The 22,029-nt window shown below is 35.6% G+C and overlaps 1 protein-coding gene across 1 annotated transcript in view; it reads left to right on the forward strand.

The window, feature by feature from the left end:
- The window catches only part of HIBADH (3-hydroxyisobutyrate dehydrogenase), an 82,190-nt gene that overhangs the window by 10,225 nt on the left and 49,936 nt on the right, over positions 1 to 22,029 (forward strand). Inside the window, exons 3-4 of the mRNA XM_079300041.1 lie at positions 2,667 to 2,776; positions 5,246 to 5,367. Of these exons, the coding sequence (XP_079156167.1) occupies positions 2,667 to 2,776; positions 5,246 to 5,367 (232 nt within the window). The remainder of the gene's footprint in view (positions 1 to 2,666; positions 2,777 to 5,245; positions 5,368 to 22,029) is intronic.

Below are 22,029 nucleotides of genomic sequence, written 5' to 3' on the forward strand. Positions count from 1 at the left end.
CCACTGAAGTAAATTACTGGGACATGGTACATGTCAGAAAGCAGCCTGCTGGTAGTGAACAGTGAGAGGAAAACTGGCTGAGCATGAGCATATGGAACCACTTGGGGTGAAACTTGGAGAAAGCTGGAAGGCTCACACAGTGGAGTAACTGTGTCAGGCTTCAGTTTACAGGTCTTTGTATCTAAATCCAATCTCAGGTTTAGAACATCGAGAATGTTGCTGAAATCATAAAAAGCATAAAGCATCATAAAAATAGAGCTTTCTTTAGTGTACAGTAAGAATGGCATTTCAGGCAAACAATAATTAATTAGCTTACTGTAAATATAAATAAAACAAAATAGAGAAGCAGTTTGGAACAAATACAAGCAGATGCATGTATTGAAGGGCAGTACCAACAACTTGCAGTATGCAGAGAAGTCTCTCCTATCCAGTTGCATACTGCAAAAGTTTGCTTAAACTAAACAAGTTATCAGAACATGTACAGGCCTTGGTTGGCTGCTCCTCTGAGCTTGTATAGTCTATGTTGGTAATCAACAATTAGTATTTGGTCTGTTTTTGAAAGTTATGCACATATTCTTGATGATTTCAAATCCTTGATATTTTACAGTAGCTTTCAAATCATTCAGCTTCGTAGGAATAGAGACAGAAAGTCCCACGTAAAATTAAAGTTTTACATGCTGCTTATTGAACCAGGTAGGTAGATTTTTTCAGGTAATATTATTCATATTTGTTAACAATACCAAAAAGCCAAGAGTATCTATTCCCACTTTTAATTCCCACTTTGTTTTGCTACTTACTTCAAGGTAGCAGTAAGCTTTTCCTTTAAATGGTTGTAAAAGTACTGTCCCAGTCTGTATACATTTTTTGATCTCATTTTCTTCATGTAGAAGGCATCTTACTATTTTGAAAGACATGGATGGAATGAATGAATTTCTGTTTAGATGGCTACTGTACTATGTCTTCTTTGTACCTGTATCACCTAAAAATTGTTTAAAACTGTAACCAAAACCCAGCTATCATCTATCTATGTAGCCAAGTAGAAATTTGAAGCTATATACTATTTCAGTTATGTGCCCAATATATTATGTTTTTCAACTTCTGGTTGAAAAATGCAAATGGGTCACTGAGTCTTCAGCTGATACCCTCTAAACCTCTAGGAATACTGGAGATCATAGTTTCAGATTAGCAGACATATATAGATTCAGGTTTCAATTTGACACTTCCTCTCTAATAATACACATTGAGACTGAACCAAACCAGAGATACTCAGAACTAAAGACAAAGGTGTCACACTTCTTTTTTAAAGAGATAGATGCTCTCATCTCCAGGGAGGCAAGTCATAAAATCAACTAATTAGATATAGAAGGTTAGCTGTTTATAATTGCCTAGTTTGTTCCTGCTAACCTTTGTTCTTTAGACTAGAGCATGTTTCCTTTTGTAACAGTGTGGTATGCCAGACGTTTTGTGCAGTATTAATTTATTATTTCAAAACAAAATCTGCATGTTTCTCAGTCCCCTCTATGCCAGTTTCTTTGCTTTTTTTCCCCAAGAGGCTTGTTCACTGGCTATTTACAATCTTCCCTTCTTTTGTTCAGAAATCAAATAAAAATCAAGCAGTTTCTTATGATGTAACCCAAAAGTCCTTCAAGGTGTAATTCATCATTTATTACAAATGACTGAAATTAGATTTGATCCTTGAGCTAAGCATAAAAAAATAAGCTATGTGTTTGTTGCTGTTTTTCCTGGGCTATGAAAGTGTTTACTATGCAATTTTAAAGAAATTAATTCAGATTAGTACTGGACAGAAATCTTAGTGGTAAATGCCTTCCAAGTGAAACTCTCAGCTGTCACTATTTCATTTGTTGTGTTGTATCTTAGATACTATACTACCTGCCTCTGAAAGTGCCTTCAGAAAGGTAATATACCTTTCATGTTAGGTATGGTTATTTAACAACTAGTTACTAATAATATATTTTGAAAATTGCTCAGATCTTATGAAGGATACTTGAGCTTTTTTTCCATTTTAAAAATGCCTACTGTAATATTGTGAGAAACATCAGTTTATCTGGTTTTAAAGTGAGGCTCAGAGATGCATCAAGTAATTTTTTTCTTTTTTCCTCAGTCTTTGTCTCTTTCAATGCTGTATATAAGACAAGGAAAAAAGTGAGATTTTTGTGATCTTTTCCTGTTGTCCCTCCTTAGAAACATTGTAGAGCAATATTTTATATAGATGCAGGGTTTGTAGTGAATTGAACATTCATGAATGAGTTGATGGGATGAAAGCATATTCCCTTTGACAGATGTTGTGAAGAAACTTGCATGATAGGATTTTTTTTTGTTTTGTTTTGTTTTTTGTTTTTGTTTGGGGTTTTTTTTAGGGGGTTTTTTGTTTTGTTTTGTTTTTTGTTTTTGTTTGGGGTTTTTTTTAGGGGGTTTTTTGTTTGGTTTTTTTGTTTGTTTTTTGGGGTTTTTTTTTAGTTTTTCTGTTACTGGATCCAAATAACCAGTATTTTCATTAGGAGAGCATTCCTTGTGTTTTGATTTTTTGCCTAACTTAGTTGTGACTGGTGAATACTAAAATCAAACTAATCAGGTGTCAGATGTCTGACATCTCTTTTTTCAGGAAGTGTGTAAGCTTATATTGTTTGGGTTTTTTTCTTTGAAAGGTAACAGAATCCCCAGCAGATGTAGCAGAAAGAGCAGACAGAATTATTACCATGCTGCCTTCTAGTCCCCATGCAAAAGAAGTTTACACAGGAGCAAATGGAATTCTAAAGTAAGACTTTTTTTGTAGTTTGGAGAATTTCCACTTGTATTCAAGGTTTGTCTGATGATTGCTTTTGTTGTAATTCTGCCTGTGCCTTCAGGGCACTTAATTCAATGTTCTCTGTTCTGTCACTATTGATATTTCTAATTATATGAGTTCTCTCATACAGTGCTTGCTTTTGAATGGTTTTTGGCTAAAGGCTTAATTTTATTTTCAGTAGAATAACAATTTTTGTGCATTTCAGGCAACTATTAACTATTATCTGCCTTTTCAGTTGCATGGTTCTTTTGCCATAATGTAATGTACTACATTGAAGTACAACTTGAATATTTGTTGGCAACAATTATTTGCTCAAATACTTTTCTTTAACTTGAAATCCTATAAATTAAATGTTCTGAAGAGATGCCATTGTGTCTTACGGTGTTAAATTGTATTAACATAGAATAGCTGAGAAGACTTTCTTGATTTCTACTCTTATTCTGTGCTTACTAAACCAAAACAATAGCTAAAGATTTTGTTTAATGTGAAACAGTGTTTTTTAACTTCTGTGGAGGGATTTCCACTTAGCCTTAAATCCATAGTCTGCAGAATTCTAATGCTCAGAGTTTTTGAACATGCTAAATAAAAAAATAAATAATATTTAAAAGTCTGTTCTGGTTACATGTACACTGCTCCTGGCAGGCTGACTAAGGCTACTGGATACCTCTGAGGATCATCTAGGCTCTTACAGCTATCCAGGTTAATAAGGTAAAGGGAAACACATGCAGAAGGCAAAAGTACAGTAGATCATCAGCAAACATTAATGCCTTTTTAGGTATTGATTGTACAATATTAACATGCAGTGATAAGGAAATAGAAGAGAGGGATTTCTGTTGTTCTTGCTATATAGGAATAATAGTTGCTTTCTTCCCTTATTATCTGTAGTCTAATTCCTCCTAAAGAAGGACTGAGCAGGTCTAAGTATCTGTGGCTTAGACTTTTCAGGGAAGATGGGTAATTGGATCAGCCCCACAAAGCTTAGGAAACAGCTGTGGGAGAACTGTACCCTTGATGGCAGTGGTTTGAAGATCAATTGGCAATGCTTACTGATACACTACAGCCAGTTAATCTCTTGAGTACATAGATGTGGAAAATCCAGCAGGAAACAGAGGATGTGGAAAGCAGTCCTATGCTGCTGCAGTTTTGCAGCCTCTGTATTAAGAGAAGAAAGTGTAATTTGACAGTTGTGAATTATTGTGGCTTTGAGTGACCTGGTCCTTGTTGACTGGTTTGATTTTCATAATTTTTGAAAGCTTTTAAAGCTTTACAGAAGAAAACATTAATAACATGTTTAAAGGTTGAGTTAGTCATCCCCCTGTGTTACCAAGGAGCCTGTGCCACTGTGCCTTTTTGTGAGCATAAGGGAAGATGATGTAGTACCTTATCTGTGTGCTGGTTTTTGTTTGCATGTGTTTAAACTAACTGCAGCACCACAAGGGAGGAGTTCTGAGTATGTGGCACTGTTTGAGTCTGGAGTTCCAGTAGGGTCACAGTGTATGTAAACATTGAGAGACTATTTCCAGCAATCTGGGTAATTCAATAAAGTAAAATCCACTATACTGCCAACAGCATGAAAGGTGCAGTGGATCTCTTTATTTATCATGAGTAGCTTTAAATGGGACACCTTTTTATGACTGAAAAATTTTGGTGTTTGATTTCATGGTGATTGCTGGTTTGGGTGGACTTGAAATCATGGTGTGGTTCAATGGAAAGAGGGATAAAAATCAACTTTTTTGTTGTGGAAGGCAATATAAAAGTTCAAATTTTTTCAATTTAAAAAAATTTATCATATTTTTTAATCAGATACACAGGTTTCTGTGATCTAGAGTTTGAAATACAGATCTGACTAAATGTACTGGCTATCAGTGGGAAAACATTTTTCTCCATGCTTCACTTAAAATCTTCAGTGGGCTTTTGTGGTTTTAGTTATGGTCTTTATGTAGAACAAGTTGTAGAATGATTAGAAGAATGCAATCAGACCATTCTGATAAAAACTTAAGATACTGTAAAACATTTTATTGTTATATGTTAAATTTTAAGCTGTATCAATAGTTGCTTAGAATGCACCTTAGGTGATATGTATATTATATACAGCTTAACTTGTGTAATGGAAGATTTTCCTAGTGCAGCCTTTTTGTGTAATTTTTCTAGCAGTGTTTAAGAAGAGCATCCTTTTTTGTGTTCTGCTTTTATTGTGCTTTTAGTTATTCAAAACTGCAGTATATATACTCAGCAATATAAATTCTGAGCAAATCTTGCTCAATAAGGTTTAAAACTTCATGTTTACTATTGTACCAAAAAATGTCTGCACATTTGTCATGCTCATGGAAGCCAGTGCCATAGTAATAGTTGCAAATATCTTCTGAAAATAACAATGATAATGATGATAATAATAATAATGATAATAATGATAATAATAATAATAAATTTTTATTTTAGGAAAGTGAAGAAAGGCTCATTACTAATAGATTCCAGCACTATAGATCCAGCAGTTTCAAAAGAATTAGCCAAAGCTGTTGAAAAAATGGGAGCAGTTTTCATGGATGCCCCAGTTTCTGGAGGTGAGTCTTTATTAGCATTTTACCTCATATTGGACAAGTTGTCTCTTTGTTTGCAGTTTCAGTCACCAATTTGTACCCTTGTTGCTATGAATTGCTTTTCTTTGCTCTATGTACAATATACTATTTTGTTGTTGTTTAATTGCATTATAGATATGTATGTTATTACAGGAGTATTTTTATGATTTAGGAGTATGTTTTTGTGTTATACTTGGAGAAACAGCTTTCATGGGATATGGTACAGTAGTTCTTTTAATTTAACTTCTTTCATAAAGTTGCATTTTTATGCTGTTATTCACATTCCTTTACCCTCCATCTGTTTTTTCCTGTTAGGGAAAAACTGGTTGTCATTAAGCAGTTCTGTTGCTTTTTCATTAATTAAAAAGAAGATGGTGAAGTGAGGAATATAAGATTTCTTTATCAAAAGAAAACAGATTTGTCTGGTTTTATAACAGTTGAAGAGTGTGGATGATAATTGTCTATTCTTAAAAGTTGCTAACTAATGATCTCTGAGTATTGAGCAGGGAAGACTTCTCAATTTGTGGACAGAGGAGAGCAGAAACATAAAATTAATGTTTTGAAAACAAAACCATAGCTGGTCGTTTCTGTTGCTGACTTCTTCTCCAAAACACCTAGAATTAGAAGGTGAGGAAACCTCATTTTATGTGGGAAAATCTTGGTGTTTTTACAATCCAGTCTAAATATTAATGTAACTGGTGTTTTTAGAATTCTTTATTTTCCTGATGAGTGTCAGTGATGAGCAAAACTAACAATCTTTTTAATTTTGAACTACAAACTAAGGCAGGATTTGACTACATACTAGAAGCAAAAAATTTCATCCAAATTCTATTGTGTGCAGAAAGCAGGCAGATCCAGGTAGGTGATATTGAAGAATATAATGGAGAAGACAAGATTCTTGTTTCCCAGCCAAAATGTTTGTTCTGTTTTATAAAGCAAGATAGCTAATCAGCCTGAGAAGAAATATTATATAGGGGGCAGATTATGTATCTCTCTTATCCTTTTTTAAAACACAGCATGGCTTTTTGCTTATCAGTTGGACAATTCTGAGCAACTTCTATGTTGTTTTCTTCAATCCCTTTCTGCCAAGTATGTTATTTTCCTGAGGGAATTATTTACCTTTTAGAAACATCTGTAATTTATTTTTACCTGTGTAAGGCTGACTATAATTACAAATATGAAAAGGAAAAATTTGATTATAAAGAACTTTATCTGTTCAGGGAGTTTTGTTCCTTGAGAAAATGGTAAGGCCAAGACAGAATTAATATGATAACATATAGTTCACTAATATGAATACAGATGGCTTTTTTGGTGTTAGTGGTTTATCTAAATACAAATAACATGGTGACTAGTGATAATTACAGATTGAGGGATATCCTGAATAAGGGGAAAATAACAGACTTAACTTTCTAGTCCTTAATATATTTGTGAAGCCCAATGAGTGCTCTGTACAAATCATGTTTAAGGTGGGCACTTGCTAGAAATGTGAAGATGTTAAGTCTGTTGGAATAAAAGCTTTAATGTTATGCTTTGTTACTTCCATCTTTCAGTACCTAACACATCAAGTCTTCGGGGTGTTTTTATATGTCCTGGCTGCATTGTTGGCCTTCAGACAAAACACTAAATGGAGAAGTATGCTCAGCTCTCTAGAAATTGGCAGGCACTATGCTGTTGCTGTGCAATGCAGAAGAGTTGGCAGGAGTTTCAAGGCGAGTGTTTGTGGGACACAGGGAGGAGGAAGACAAAGCAGCATGCCTGAACTGCCCTCTTTAGAGCTGTCTGTTTACTAGCTGTTATTGGCAGGCAACTCCACTTGTGTTTTAGGTATTTGGGTGTTGCCTGATATTAGCATTCATCTGCACTGTGAAGAAGTTCACAAAGTGAATAATATTTTGAAAATTGCTTGGTATGTAAACCCCAGGGAGAGAGAGTGATGATTTTAATCATGTCCTGATATTGCAAATGCAGACTTTTTGGGCATATCATTAGGGCCAGGTTTTAGTGGATTGTTTGCAGTCTTGCCCCCAAAAGATTCTTTCTCTTGATCTTTTTCAGATGGGCCTGCATGCCAATTTAGTGCTGTCTTCTTCATATGATTGGCCTACAGCACTTACTTGCAGCTTACAGTCAGGAGCTATTAAGTAGAAGTTGATGAGCCAAGTCACTATAGTGTTATTAAGTGACTTCAGAAAATACTTCTCATCCCCATAGTTGCATGCAGATTATGCTGCTAATGCTGTCTAGAGATAGCAATCCCTTTAGCCTGGGATTAGGATCTCTTGCAGGTCCACATGAGAAAGTTGTGTCATGGTTCTCAGTGCCCTGGTTTTTGACCTCTTTGAGAGCATGGAACAAATGGGGAACATCTTCAAAATCCATGTTTATTTAATTTTTTTTTAATCTATACAGGAAAATGATCTCTCTGCAAAGATTGGGTTCTTCGTCTTTGTATGTATAAAAGTATTTTAAAGTGCACATTATCACAGAAGCATATTTAAAGCTGACTTCTGTTGGCACAAGATACTACTGGCTAAGTACAGGATCTAAATTTAGCTTTCAAGAATTGTGTCAAATTTGTCCTCCTGCTGATTTCAGTAGAAGTATGATAGAGATTCTCACCTTGTAATCTAGAGCTAAGTTCACTAGTGGCTTCACTGACACTGCTATAATAGTTCTCGGTATACAAGATATTAATTCCCTAAAGTACATTGGCTGATTTTTTTTTAAATTTCTAATGTAATTCTTTCTATGTTGCAAGCATTGTTAGTGTTCAGATACAACCTTTTCAACTTTTTTCCCCTTTCAGTGACTATTGAAATTATATTAGCTCTATATCTGCTAAAAATACATTGTACTGCATTCTACTGGAACTTCACTAAAAGATGTGGCAACTTGGTTTTTTTTTCTGGTTTTGGAGGTGTGAAAAAAAGTTTTCAACTCTTTTGTTAAGATCTGATAATGAAACTTCCTCCTTACTGTTTCCTTTAAACAAGAGGGTATTCAGGTAAAAAGTCAGATTGCTAATTGTTAATAATAGCTGTCATGTAGAGAACTGTAGTCATGTAGCTAAAATGGTAATAAAGAGTAGAATAACAGATTTTTTTTTTTTTTAATTGTGCATTGGAAGAGGTGGTGATTTCTGTTCAGCTGTCACTTCAAACTGTTTTGTCTTCTAGTACTGCTGCCATAAACTTCAGCTAATCATTAAGTATTGGAAACAGTAGTAGTAATTACACTGATAAGTTAAGACGTCGGATCACTGATAATGTAAAGTATAATGTGAGTCCTTGAGGGGTGCATTACAGATTTATTCCCTGCATAGCCATTTCTCTACTTAATATGGAGCAAAGGAAAGAAATATTAGAAACATCCTGAAATACTCAAGAGATACTTTCTTTTGTTTATTTTATTTCAAAGAGCAATATATTTCAGGTTTCCAGCTTGTTTTTTTTTCCTTTTTCTTAGAAAGGGCACCTTCCTAAAACAGGAGAAGTGAATTATGTGTTTCTCTTACCTGAATGTTGAAGGTACTGAGTGCTGTGCCTTTTCCAAGGGAAGCAGAGGAGTTAAAACTTCATGCACCAGTGTTAGCAAAGATGATTTGAAAGACACTCTCAGACTAGACTAAATAATACGAATTAGAAATGAGTAGTTTAAACATTGCATTTGTTAGCTTGTAATTTCTGTTGTAATAAAGATGCACAATTAATATCTTTGCCAGAATTAAACTAATTTAATAGACCTTTCTTTGTTGGGGAGCCTTTGTAGAGCTACTTGCACTGGCTTCATTAAGTTGTGTCTGCTTTGTTTCTTTAGCTTTGTGCACCTTTACAGAAATGCAATCTCATGACTTCATGGGAGTAGAAGAGTTGGTGGATTAATGCAATGTCTCTAATTTGAGGCATCATATATTTTTTAATAAACACTAAGAATAAAATAAAGAGTGTCCTGAATTCATTGGTATAGAGGTTTGGTGTGGTTTTGGCTTTCTGCTCTTGGTAATGCAGTGACTGGATGTGTTAGGATCCTTGAAACACTCTAGAGATGGAGCAGGTTCATGAATTTGGATCTAATGATTCTGAACTTATCCTCATCAATAGCAGGTGTTCTTGTTAGTAATGAAAAACATCTAAAGACATAGTATTTTTTGCTTCATTATTGTTTATGGATTTATGTTTTTATGCTTTATTTTTAAAGCCTAAATATATGTGCTCAGAATTGCCACAATATTCTCTGTGTTCCTGGTACTGGGCATAACACTTTTACATCACTTGCTTTGCTCTTCCTCAGTCATTACATGCCTTATGTAATTTTTTTCTTCCCTGCCATCTTTCTTAATTTTTCTGTTTACATTTTCTGCTGAATGTATTTGATTATATTATTTTTTTTGCAAAGCCCATGATCTAATAATAGTAGTAGAAATAACAATGTACAACCTTAATACTAAAGGTAGTATGAAAAATATTACTGAGTTATTCTGAAATTTAAGTGAAGGAAAAAATGCAGGAAGTAAACTGATGGTAGAAAAGGGAAGAATTGGCTGAACTGATTTAAGGAAGCTGAAATGAGGATAAAGTAGTATTTTGAAATCTGAGATGCTTTAAAAGCTTCTGTTTTCTAATAACTTATGATTCAAATTACATAGCAGTACTTGTTTGTCCAAATAAAGCTAGTTTAATAGATCTCTTTTGTTGGAGAGAAGAAAGAACTGAAGATCTTGAAAATCTTTGACATTGGTAAATGTGTTTTTTGACACAGGGAGGAGAGGAAGTATAAACCCTGTACAAATATCACTACATTGGCAGCAGCTGCTGTTTCAGAAGAGTTAGGTAGTATATTTACTTATGTGCTGACTTTGCAAGGCTATTTTACTTCTGTAAGCCTATTATGCCTTTTGCATTCTCTATAAAATAAAATAAAAGGTAGTAGAAGGTAAGGAGGAATATACAGATTTGTCAAGAGTATTCATCTAAAAATGTTCACTGGGGTGGAGACAACTATCCTACAATGACTAAAAGGATGGAATAAATGATTTTATTGAAGCATATTGTATATTTTGGCAATAAAATCGTGTGTAGTCTGGCCAAATAGTGACCAATGTGCAGAGAAACATATCTGTCTCCATTTGTTCAAAGGTGTAAAGATGAGTTATTCAGGCTGGCTCAATGGGATATAACCAGGAATAATGGGCTGGAAATCATTAAGGAAAGAAAAATGCGTGCCGTGTCTACCAGAAAAAATGTCCTAACAACATTCTTCATACACTGTGGAATAATTTCCAAAGGAGATGGTTGAAGCCAAGTATCTCAACATGCTTTAAACTGTACTGGGCAAAGTGCTAGGAACTATTCTGTAGGGGAAAATCTACGACTGGCAGGAGGATGGCTACATGATCTAATCGGTCTTTTCCATCTCTAATGTCTACAATCCTGTTGTGTTCTCACACATGGTGTTCAAAAACAGTTAAAAGAAAACTGTCCAGATGGAAGTTAGAAATCCCCGTGGCATTCTTTGAAAAAGAGTAAGGAATAACTGCAGAGTTAGAGCCAACATTCCTTCTCTCAGTAAAAATGGTTCTAATATTCATGGCTGCATGTGAGCTGTTACCACATTCCTAATAACTGCTCTGTTTGTTTGTGGTTACTTTAATGCTAGTATCTACTTCTTCCTGTCAAATATTCTGAGATATCTAGAGTAAGAAAGTTCTATAAATGCCAGCCTGACATAAATCCTAGGGATTAAAAGTTAATTTAATTTAATTTTTTAATTTTTGATTGCTTCTTTTAGAAAATGTTTAAATTTAAGGGGTTGCAGGTGGTGGTTGGGAATGTTTCTGGAATGAAGTGATGTCTTTGAAGCTTTCTACAAAGTTTGTTTTGGTTTTAAACATTCATGGGCTTATTTTTCTCTCTTTTTGTTCTTTGAATGGAGTGCTTTGTTCAAAGTGTGTAATTTTCATGTAGTTAAAAAAAACCTAGCGTGATTCATGTGCTTTTGGGACAATGGCGATGATGAGCACCAGACCTGATTAATCCCCTGACTCCATATGAGTCCTGATTCTGCCCTGTGCTAAGTGTGACTGGTGCACATGTCAGCAGTGAGCCCAGCACCAGGCACACCAGAGTGGGAAGTCTGAACTGGAAGGCACTGCACAGAGTGGACTGGGATTGCTCTGTGCCTGCACAGTGGCCATCAGCATGGGGACAGCCCCACCAGCTAGGAGCACTGGAGGTGCCACTGGAGAAAATGCACTTCTCTCTGAATCTTAATAAAAAGCAGTTGTACTTGCAATTCACTGTTGCCTTAAATGGATTTTTTTAGTCTGTGGAATTCTTGTTTTTCAGAAAAAAAATAAAAGTCTAGAGAAATCTGACTGAGTGGTTTCAGCTGGGATAGAGTTAATTTTGTTCCTAGCAGCTGGTACAGTGCTGATTTTTTTGGTTTAGAATCAGAATAAAGTTGATAACACATTGATGTTTAGTTGTTGCTAAGCAGTGTTTATTTCATGTCAAGGACTTTCAGTTTCCCATGCTCTGTCAATAAGGAGGTGCACAACACGCCAGGAAGGAGCAGTGCCAGGACAGCTGACCTGAACGGGCCAAAGGGTTATATCCCATTGCATGGAACGTCATGCTCAGTATATAAACTGGGGGAATTGCCTGGGAGGGGTGATTGCTGCTCAGGAATGGGCTGGACATTAGTCAGTGGAGCAACTGTATTGTGCATCGCTTGTCATTCTTGCATTTTATTTCGCTCTTTTTGTTGCCTCCATTTTCAGCACCATTTTAATAATAATAATAATTATTATTATTACTACTATAGATACTGTTGTTAAAATTATTATCTTTTGTTTTAGTTATTAAACTGTTCTTATGTCAATGCATGAATTTTATCTTTTTCCATGTTTCTCTTCTCTGTCCCACTGGGGAAGGGTGAGGGGTGAATGAGCGAGTGGCTGCATGGTACTTCTTTGCCAGCTGGGGTTAAATCACAACACTTGCTTAAATGGACTGGGCCACTGAAGATGTGGCCCAGCATAAAATTACATGTTTTATTTTGTCTCTTACTCATCAAGGGAGATCTGCAGATCTTATACTAGACATATGGAAAGAAACATTAATATCCTAACTGTCTGAACCTTAGGACATATCTTAAGTCTTAGGATACATTTGTGCAACCTGCTCTTTGTTGAAGAGCATTCCTTTGAAGGCCCTTTAAACACTTCAAGTAAAGGAGCAAAAAAGAAAATAAACAAACCCACATGGAGGAAATTTTGCAGGCAGGGACATCTAGCCTTGTCTTGTAGTGCAGGCCTTTGAAAGTAAATCACTTGTTGATCCCCTAAATAGCTGAATCCCGGATGAGTAGGATGAAATGGTCTTCCATTGACCCCCATCTGGATGATGCTAGTATTCTGGGTTCCTTGTGTTTAATTTTTAAAGTCATAGTGATGAGTTGGCCAAGTATTGGATTTATTTATGACAAGATTATCCTATGATCCAGAGCCATTCTAAGTCACTGGATCATTGCAGAATGTTGTCTTGTAGTGGAGGACATTTTTATGTTTTGAAAAGCGTCTTAAATTGTGTAAATAAAAAGGAGGAGAAGTAATCCCTCTGCACTTCAAACAAATACCTGAAAATTATTCCATATTTACAGTGTTTAGTATAGTACTGCCCATTGTGAGACAATGCAGTAGCTTGAGCTTTTGTCCTTAGCAGAACAGCTCCTGATTAATCCACAGGGAACACATAGAAATACCAAGATTTCTTGATTCTTCTTCCTTCAACCACATTTTAAAAAAACATGATCTGTATAATGAAATAAAATAGTAAAAGTATTGCCTTTTACCATTAATAAGTGTTTAGAATCCAGCTGTCAATGTATAAGCTATTCAAATGTTCACCTTTCAGAATGTCCAACAGTATTCAGTCCTGTTGGCTCACCACTTCAGTCAACTTAAAGACAGAGGACAGTCTTGCAGTTCAAGAGCTGAAGAAAGAGTTTTTAGCTACAGTTTCCTGCATGCCAAGCATAGCATAGGACCTGAAGTGGGGAAAAAATTATTTACTGCTGTGTATTTGACCTATAATTTTAACCCTTAAAATTCGGTTCTTATTTTAATTCCTTTAATTTTGCTGGGACACACTGTGTGGAATTTCTTAAACCTTACAGAGCTTTGACCCATATCTATTTGTAAGAAAAAATTAAGAGATGGCTTGATGGGAATTGGATAATTGAAATATTACCCTAATGCCATACATTTAGTTTCTCTTCTTGGTTCTGTAAGCAGTTGTGTTTTAATTATTCTGCGTTGTGGAAGAATGCTGAATTATTTGTGTAAAATGGGGGAAGCAGTGTGAAACACTGTGGAACACTTTATTAAACTCTTACATATTCTATATCCACATAATGATTTGATAGTATCCTGATACATTGTTTTTCCGCTGGTAAGCTAACGGGGTTAGTGGTTTTTTTAAATGTGAAACTTAGTAAATTGACAGGAATACCAATCTGACATGTAATTATTATCCATTTGCTTTATTTAATGAGTTACTGCAAACTGTGTAAGATCTTAGTTACTCAGTAACCATATAGTTTAACCATACACAGTCAGAAATGTGCATTTAGGCTGTCATTTTGTTTTCAATCTGTGTTTCCATTGCTTTCTGAGAGTGTATGATGGGAATGTGTGGCTTGTGGCTCTTACTGTATTTGCCACAGGGAGTACAGGGAAAGTCATACTGACTTTTAGCTTTGGCTAAGTACTACTTGGGTTTCATTTGTGTTAGATTTCTTGAGTTTGTGGATTTTTGTGGATTTCATTATGAAACTAATGTGGAGATAATGTGTAGAGACATATGACTGTACATAGTTGATTGTTCCAACTTTGATTTCTGAGGTCCAACATTTTTCTGATTAAACTACTTCCTACAATTGCTAGTAGTCTGAAAGCAGTATTTTGTAGCAGCTAGATGCTTTTTGTCTTTAAAAAGGCCTTTTATGTCACATGCACAGGAAGAACAGCGATTTCCTTCCTCTTTTAAAAGTTAAGGACAGCTGGAGAAAGGAATTTTCAGTAGGTTATGAGTATGTGAAATGTTATCATGGTAGATCCCTGTGTAGTTATAGTAAACTAAGAGTATGTCTAACTTTCCTCTTTCTGCAGATGCTTGTCTTAGGATTTATGTTAGTGGGGAGTTAGGGTGATGCTGGGGCAGTGGCAGGGTTTTGTAGCGGAAGCACTAAATGAGAAACTGATGTGAATTTGGCAAGCAGGAGAGTTTCCTGAGATAGAGCATCCTCCTAACAGCCTCAGCCTGAATCTTGGCTGCCTCAGAGGGCTCCCACCCTGTCCAAGATGGAAGTTCCTGCAGGGAGCCCTAATAAGCATCCCTCACTGCCTCAACAAATCGTGTTAAGGCATGGGACTTAACTGCTGTGAAACAATGCAATAAATTCCACCTAGGACCAGAATGAACATACTTGATCACCTAAATGCATCATTCCAGTTCCAGAACATGCTAGACTATCGAAAAACATTTTTATTAGTAGTGAAACAACTGGCACACCTATTAAAGAAGAAGGTGGTTATTGCTGTTTGGTCACTGGTAATTTTTTCCCCACTGTATTAATATGCTTAGCAATTCTTAACACTAAATGTGACTATGTGCAGTTACTTAGTATGTTGTTTTCTTTAGCAGACAATTACACCAGTCTTGAATGGAGCATTTTTTTGGTTACTGGGGTAAAAGAATCTTAGGAGATTGAAACAGTAGGCAGCAAAGCTTGTTAAGGAGGTTTTTATTTTACAAGCCCTCAAGAATTCAGACTATGGCTTGCTTACTACTTAAAAAAGTCCAAATGTCCTTATAGACTCCATTTCAGAGCCAGCATCAAATCTATGCTATACTTGTCTAAAAATCCAAACATGCACTCTTGGCTGTTACTGTTTACTGAATCAGAACCCTACTGTTTCTACTTGCACTGTATCTAATTTATCGTAAGTGACCGCAAAAACTGGAATTATTTATATGTTGGCACCTAACAGCTCCACTATAGTTAAGGGTCTGTTGGCATTTCCATTATAAACCTTCCTTTGAGAGGTTTATAACTTGGTGGTTTTACTTTTGCTTCAGGCTTAAATGTGCCATTTTCATCCAAGCACAAATTCTTCTACAGAATTTCATTTAAATCAGTTTGGCCATTATTTATTTTAGAGTGTGTATGTTGGGGAGTGGAAGGGAACGCACTATTTAATTTTGGTTTCAGAAGCTTTTTGGTCAGGCTATATAATGAAAGAAAAATGGTGCTTTTTATTTTATTTTGTAGACACTTCCTTGGATGTGTTGGGGTTACTAAGCCCATGCTTTTTCAGGTTTCTGCCAATGCTCACATGCAATGCATCCACTCCCACTCGTCCACCCACCCATCTCGCCTGCCCCTGCCCAATGACATGTTTTGAGGAAGCATCCCCAGGCTTCTGGCAGAGAAAGCATTTTTGGGGAAGTGGATGAAGTAACATACAATGGGTGTCCTGTTGAGAGGCCTTAGGCCAACCAGTCCAACTGAGGAAGCAGATGGAGCTTAATTGGAAAAAGATGGGCTGAGTGCAGTTGTCAGTCAAATGTAACCCTATGTGGTTAAGAGTGGCATTTCCTATGGCTCTGCCATTTCTTGTGGGATCTGTGTAAATTACTACTTGGGTGCAGTAATTCTCAGAGTATAAAAGTGGTGTGAGTTGCCATTTTCCCTTGCTCCGGAACGCTGAACCACAAAGGATTTCAACACTTCTTTTAGTCAGAAGTTCTTGCCATAGTACTCTATTATTATGCTAATTAAATTCTTGCCACATGAATAATAGGTATCTATAATGTTTCAGTAGTAATCATAGTAACGAAGTACTACTATTCTTCTGTGTAGTGACTTAAGAGTATGAAGAAGGGAAATGCTGTACAGAGAGGTTGAAGCTTTTATTAGACCAAATAATACAGCTGAAAATAGAAAACAAGTTTCTGGGTCAGTTCTTTCACCACATTACACAAGAAGCAGTAAAGTACAATAGTGTTTGTTGGTTTTTTCCTTTGCTATTGAATTACAAGAAAAAGCTAGTCAATGGAAAACAAAGTAGGGAGAGAATATGTGGTTTGGCAGCTTCTTGTGTACTTGTCATTTTGGGATCTTTTTATTTCAGGTAATTCATGCAGATTACTCTTTGGACAGACAAGTAATGAAAATGCTTTGTTACATTTGGTCTTCTGTTTTATTAGCAAAGGTAAAAGGAATGCATGGGTATAATTAATTATGGCAGCAGATGCAAACATCTTTTTGTGCCATAAAACATTAGATCCTATTGAAGTATTTGAAAGTCGTCTCCATCTTGCTTTCCTCTGTCTAATTCCAAAGGTTAATGAATTCATAGGTCAGACATTCCAAATCTTAAATGTTCTAGGGACAACTCTTTTTAAATTTTATTGGTCTATTTTTAGTTTGTTGGTATTAACATTTAAAAGCACGGAAGACTAAAAGTTTAATATCTATTAAAATCTGCTATTTTCAGCTTTGGAACCTGAAACAGAAGCTTAAATAAACAGCAAATGTCACAAGACATGATCACTATCAAAACATATTTTAGTAACGTTTTTCATGGTATCCCTTTATTGCTAAGGATCAAGAACTATAAGCTATATGCAGTCAAGGCAAAGAAAATCATTAGAAATACCTTAGTAGAACACATCTATAAAGCCCCAGTTCAGCACATAACACTTAGACATCTGCTTAAGTGTGTCCAATTAAATGGGAATTTAGTGCAAGTTGAAGAGGTGTGTCCTTGGTGTCTGTTAAGTGTCTGTGGTGTAATCTCTCTGTCTTACACCACTGAGCTGTTATCTTTCAAACTCCAAGGTTACAAAGCTCTGTGTAGAGCTGACATCCTGGGCATGACTTGACTGGACTTTTTATGCAACTATAAGCTAATTCTTTCATTTATTTGGCAAAGTCCTTCATCCTCAACTAAACACACAGAATTCTTTTTGTTTGGTGTCACCTAAGTTCAAGGTTTTATTGTTTGCTATTTCCAGCAGCTAACCTTGTTGATACATTATTTAAACCCTGTTGAAATATAACTTAGTACAATGACTTATAATCCTCTCTTGGAAATGGGATTGTATTGAGTTAAAATATTTTATGGTTGTTTTCAAAGCACACCTGCAAACATGACCTTGAAACAGAACTAAGTATTGGGCTTTGGAAATTATGTCATTACTGCTCTATCTTCAGCACAGCAATGGCTGACTCACTTTAAATTGTGTCCCTCACTTCCTAAATTCTAATTGAAGCAGAACTAATGTCCATTTTTCTTCACCCTTCATCACTCTGGCAAGAATATTGCTGTTTCTCATGAGGCCTCAGCTAGGAGTGTGACCATTCTGGAATCTCTATCACTTTATTCTCTATCAGTGTCCACACTGGTGATGAAATAAGACACGTTTTCTAAATTCAAGGTGTTGCTCTGGATTTCCAATGACAAAATATACAGTATTTTGTTGGGAAAGGAGAATTGGAGGAAGTTTATTATCTGAAAGGTACTTTTCTGTAAGTACATGGCTTGGATTACAGTTTCAAAGGAGTTTTTCTTTTATTGAGGTATGGCTTTAGCAAAGAGTTTTAACTGTTGATGTAGGCTATTGAAAACACTGAAACTTTGCAGCTTTGTCAAGAGTTACTGGAATATATCGCTGTACTGACAGCTCTTACTAATAAGGTAACTATATGTGCTTGGTCATCTCTGCCTGTTGCTTCAATTGGATGTGAACTTCCAAAGCTGATACCCTTTTGGAGAGCAATACCATTTGAGATATTATTCTAAGGTATTAAGGCAATGCCTTAGAGCTATGGAGGTAATTTGTGCATTAGATCATTGCCCAGTCAGATACTTCTTTGGGAAGCCAAGAATGTGTACTTACTGTGATGATACAACTCCATAGGTTTTATGGATTTAAGTTAACTGTGTGGAAATTAAGCTTTGGGAGAGAAAAAATAAGCTGTAAAAGTCACAGTTCAGCCATGAAGGCCCTATTTGTAACTGTTGCACATGGGCTTTCACATTTCTGTTTTCCTTAAAACACAGAAATATAAACAAACTAAAAAATGGCCAGAAAGTTGTAAACATATTTTCAAAAAAACAGCCTCAGTTTTTCTTTTTTGTGTTTTAATTTTCATATATTTTTTTAAAACCTCTGAAATTTTCCCCATAATTTAGAAATTGTTAATATTGGCTCATAACTTACTTGTGTTACATTGCAGGTGTACATTTTCAAGAGTGCACAAGTGTTTCGCTTTTAAAAGTTTTCCTGCTAATTTCAGTGGGAGATTATTTAAAAAAATAAAACCTGTGGCTTAAATCTGAAGTTACAGGAAAGACATACAATAAATCTGGTGCCATTAATTGATGATAATTAAAATGCTGTCAAAAAATTTAAATAACTGCTGCTCCTTCCTCCTTATATTGATTATATGTACAGTTCAGTTAGCAGCAATTTCTTACTCTGAGCTCCTTAAAGAGCAGTAATGTTTCCAAATTCGTTTTGTGGACTTTTTTCTTGCTTTCCCTAGTACTGTATTATATTCCAGATCTCTTATTCACATAGAAATGTAAATAAGGGTCTAATTACAGTTCTTCACTTAATACTATGCCTGATACTCGGCATAAGTCATAAAGTTTTCTTTTCTCTGCTTTGCCATGACCTTAACTTGACCTAAAGTGAATAATTTCTGTAGAGATTGCAATGGTTAGGCTCAAAAGGGTTCTTGTCTATCACTTGGTGACTGCTTGATGTGTCTATCATTTGCATGACATCACAGTGTATGTACTATCAGTTCCTAACAAAGGCAGAACTAGTTCCACGTGTTTTTAATGGACTTTGCACTAATCTACTTCCATCTGCTCAGTGGAGTAGCAGAGACATCTAAGACATGGTGGTTTTAAATAATATACGCTGGAAATACAGTAGGTTTAAGATATCTCTGTTTCATTAGAGATCCATTTACAATACTGATCATAATTTGTGTTCCCTCATTCTTTCCACATTTAGGGGTGTTACCTGGGTTTGGAATAGCCAGCTGTCTCAAACACTATCCGCATTTTTAAAGGAATAAGAAGTCTTGGCAGACATTGGAACAATTAATTGGCTTTTTCAGCCAAGTCAGGTTAGGAAAGTATTTTGTGGGGAGGGGGCTGAGTGGGAGGGGAATACAACATCCTGGTTTCAAGTTTGAGTTCTATTAACTCTTTAGGAATGGTAGTCAGACTTCTTGCCAAGCACTGTTCTCTCCATCTCTGATGTATATGGAATTTATTTAAGAGAAAAGTTTCTAAGATACAGGACAAATATATGCTTTATTAGAAGGAGTTGGCTGGCACGAGGTGGAAAGTGCTAAATTGAAATCGTGATGGATTTAAAAATCTCTGAAGTGAGATAAGCATTAGAATATGTGTTAAAGAAGTCTAACCTCCTTAGTACATATGTTTAGAAAAGAATGAGGAAGCTGGCATCTGAGGCACAGGATGATGATACCTTCCTGTTGAGTTAGAATGACTATGGAATGAAATGGAATGAGACATTTCCATGCTGGATTTGCTCACCACATTCAACATCTTGACTTATCCACAGATGCTTGGTTAATATTTAATTTCCAGGTCCATAGCTTTGTTTATTTTCATTCCAAAAACAGAACAAGTACTAAACATCAAATTATAATTTCACACATGTCCTTGCATTCCTGAAATGTTTTGTTTGAAATATGGGAACTGTCATACAGTCTGCTTTTTCACAATTCTGTGTACATTCTGGTGCCAGTGGATCAATTTATAGCTAAGAATTTTCAACACAGTTCCTTTTAATACTCAGCTGCCCTTGGTCTGAAGACTTTGTTTGTTTGTTTGTTTGTTGGTTTCAATTGTCCTTTATGGAGTAAACTACTACTAGTTTAGACTGGAAACTGTAAAGTTAAACTTTTTGGAATCGTTATTGCTCCAAGTGGGAATATAAAACATATTGAACAAAATTTATTTAGCCTATTAAAAAGTCAGCCTAAAACTACATTTAATTAGTTTACACTATTACATCACTTCTAGTGGGGAGTAGAACTTAGGCAGAGTAAAAGGAGCTCTATCAGGTGAGCTGACTGTGGCCCATATGGGGCTTTAAGATAATGATGAGTTTAAATTTCCTCTTAGAGCTAAGTGAGAATAAAACTGGAGGCAATAAATACTCTTGGCCAAAGCCATTAAATGAAAAAGCTGGGAATTCTCCAGCTCTTGACTTAAATTGTTTGTTTATCAGCTGGCGCCTAGTCTGGAGTCAAGAGCTGGAGATTTCTATCTGTGACAGAACTTTGAAACTCTTGCAGGACACTTTCATTTTAACTTAAGGTAACTTGAGTTTATAGCTTTGGCTTTAAAGATTACTAATGATTTACTCATTTCCTTACCATTTAACCAGAGAGGACTTTTTCCCAGGAAGGGATCTGTGTTTATTTAGGGCCTTTGTCTGCGGAGGGATTAAAAGGCAGCCCACCAGCATTGTGAACTTGATGGTAATAAAAGGTCACCAACACACACCATAAAAACGTTCTTACTATGGAATTAATTATACAGTGTAATTTTACAAAGCATTTCAGTAACCCTTCTTTTAGACTTCTGCTGTATTTGATTTTTCCCCAAGTAGGGAAAATTTCAACTTTAAGCATTTATTGTGTGAATTAGACGCTGTGTGTATGTGTGTGATGCTTTATGGTGTAATATACTCATCGGCAAGTTCAACTCACAACTGAAATCATTTGTAAAATTCCGGTTGAAGTTGGATCTCGACATGCGAACTTTAAAACTTAAAATACTGTGCACTGGGAACAACAGAATGTAAAAAAGACTTGTTAGCTGAGAAATGCAAACTATTAACTGAAACATTGTTGCCATGTTTGGTATTTTTATAGAATATTGCATATTTTCCAAGCCATTAAGCACTGTTCAAACTGCATCCTGTTATTTTTCCTAAGCCACCAGGTGGCATTGCAGCCCAGCCTGCTCAAAATTGGCAATTTATAATTTATAAAGATTTGTATGGAAGGCATTTCCTCTCTTCACCCTATTAATATGCCATAACTATTTGGCTTAATTTAGAATATCTTATTATGTTGTTTAATGTCCCTAAAAGCCAGATTGATTTAATTCTAGAACTTTTTTTTTTTTGTTTTGCAGCTGTGAAAGTGTTAAAGATGTCATGTCAGGGTATCAACAAAACATTTTTTGCTTTGGTAACATGATAGCAATATAATCATGTTCCTATTTAATGAATTATCTTAAATTCATCGACAGTGAGGGTCACAATAATTTCTGAAAAGCTGTGGAGTGGACAGGCATAGAAGAACACATGGAATAATCCTTGTGGTTTTCTGTGTCCAGTGCAAAGATGTCTTGTATTCTAGATAGAGATGAAAAAGTACAATTATGAAGCTGGTGTTTTTTAACTCTTTTGCCTTAGAAAGATATCCTTTCTCCATTTCCCATTATCATTTTTGAATTACCTATTTAATCATGCTCTCCATTCTCTTATAAATGGACAAGAGAAAGCACATACCCGCAAAAAA

The sequence above is a fragment of the Erithacus rubecula genome, assembly GCF_903797595.1.
Source record: "Erithacus rubecula genome assembly, chromosome: 3".
Lineage (NCBI taxonomy): Eukaryota > Metazoa > Chordata > Aves > Passeriformes > Muscicapidae > Erithacus > Erithacus rubecula.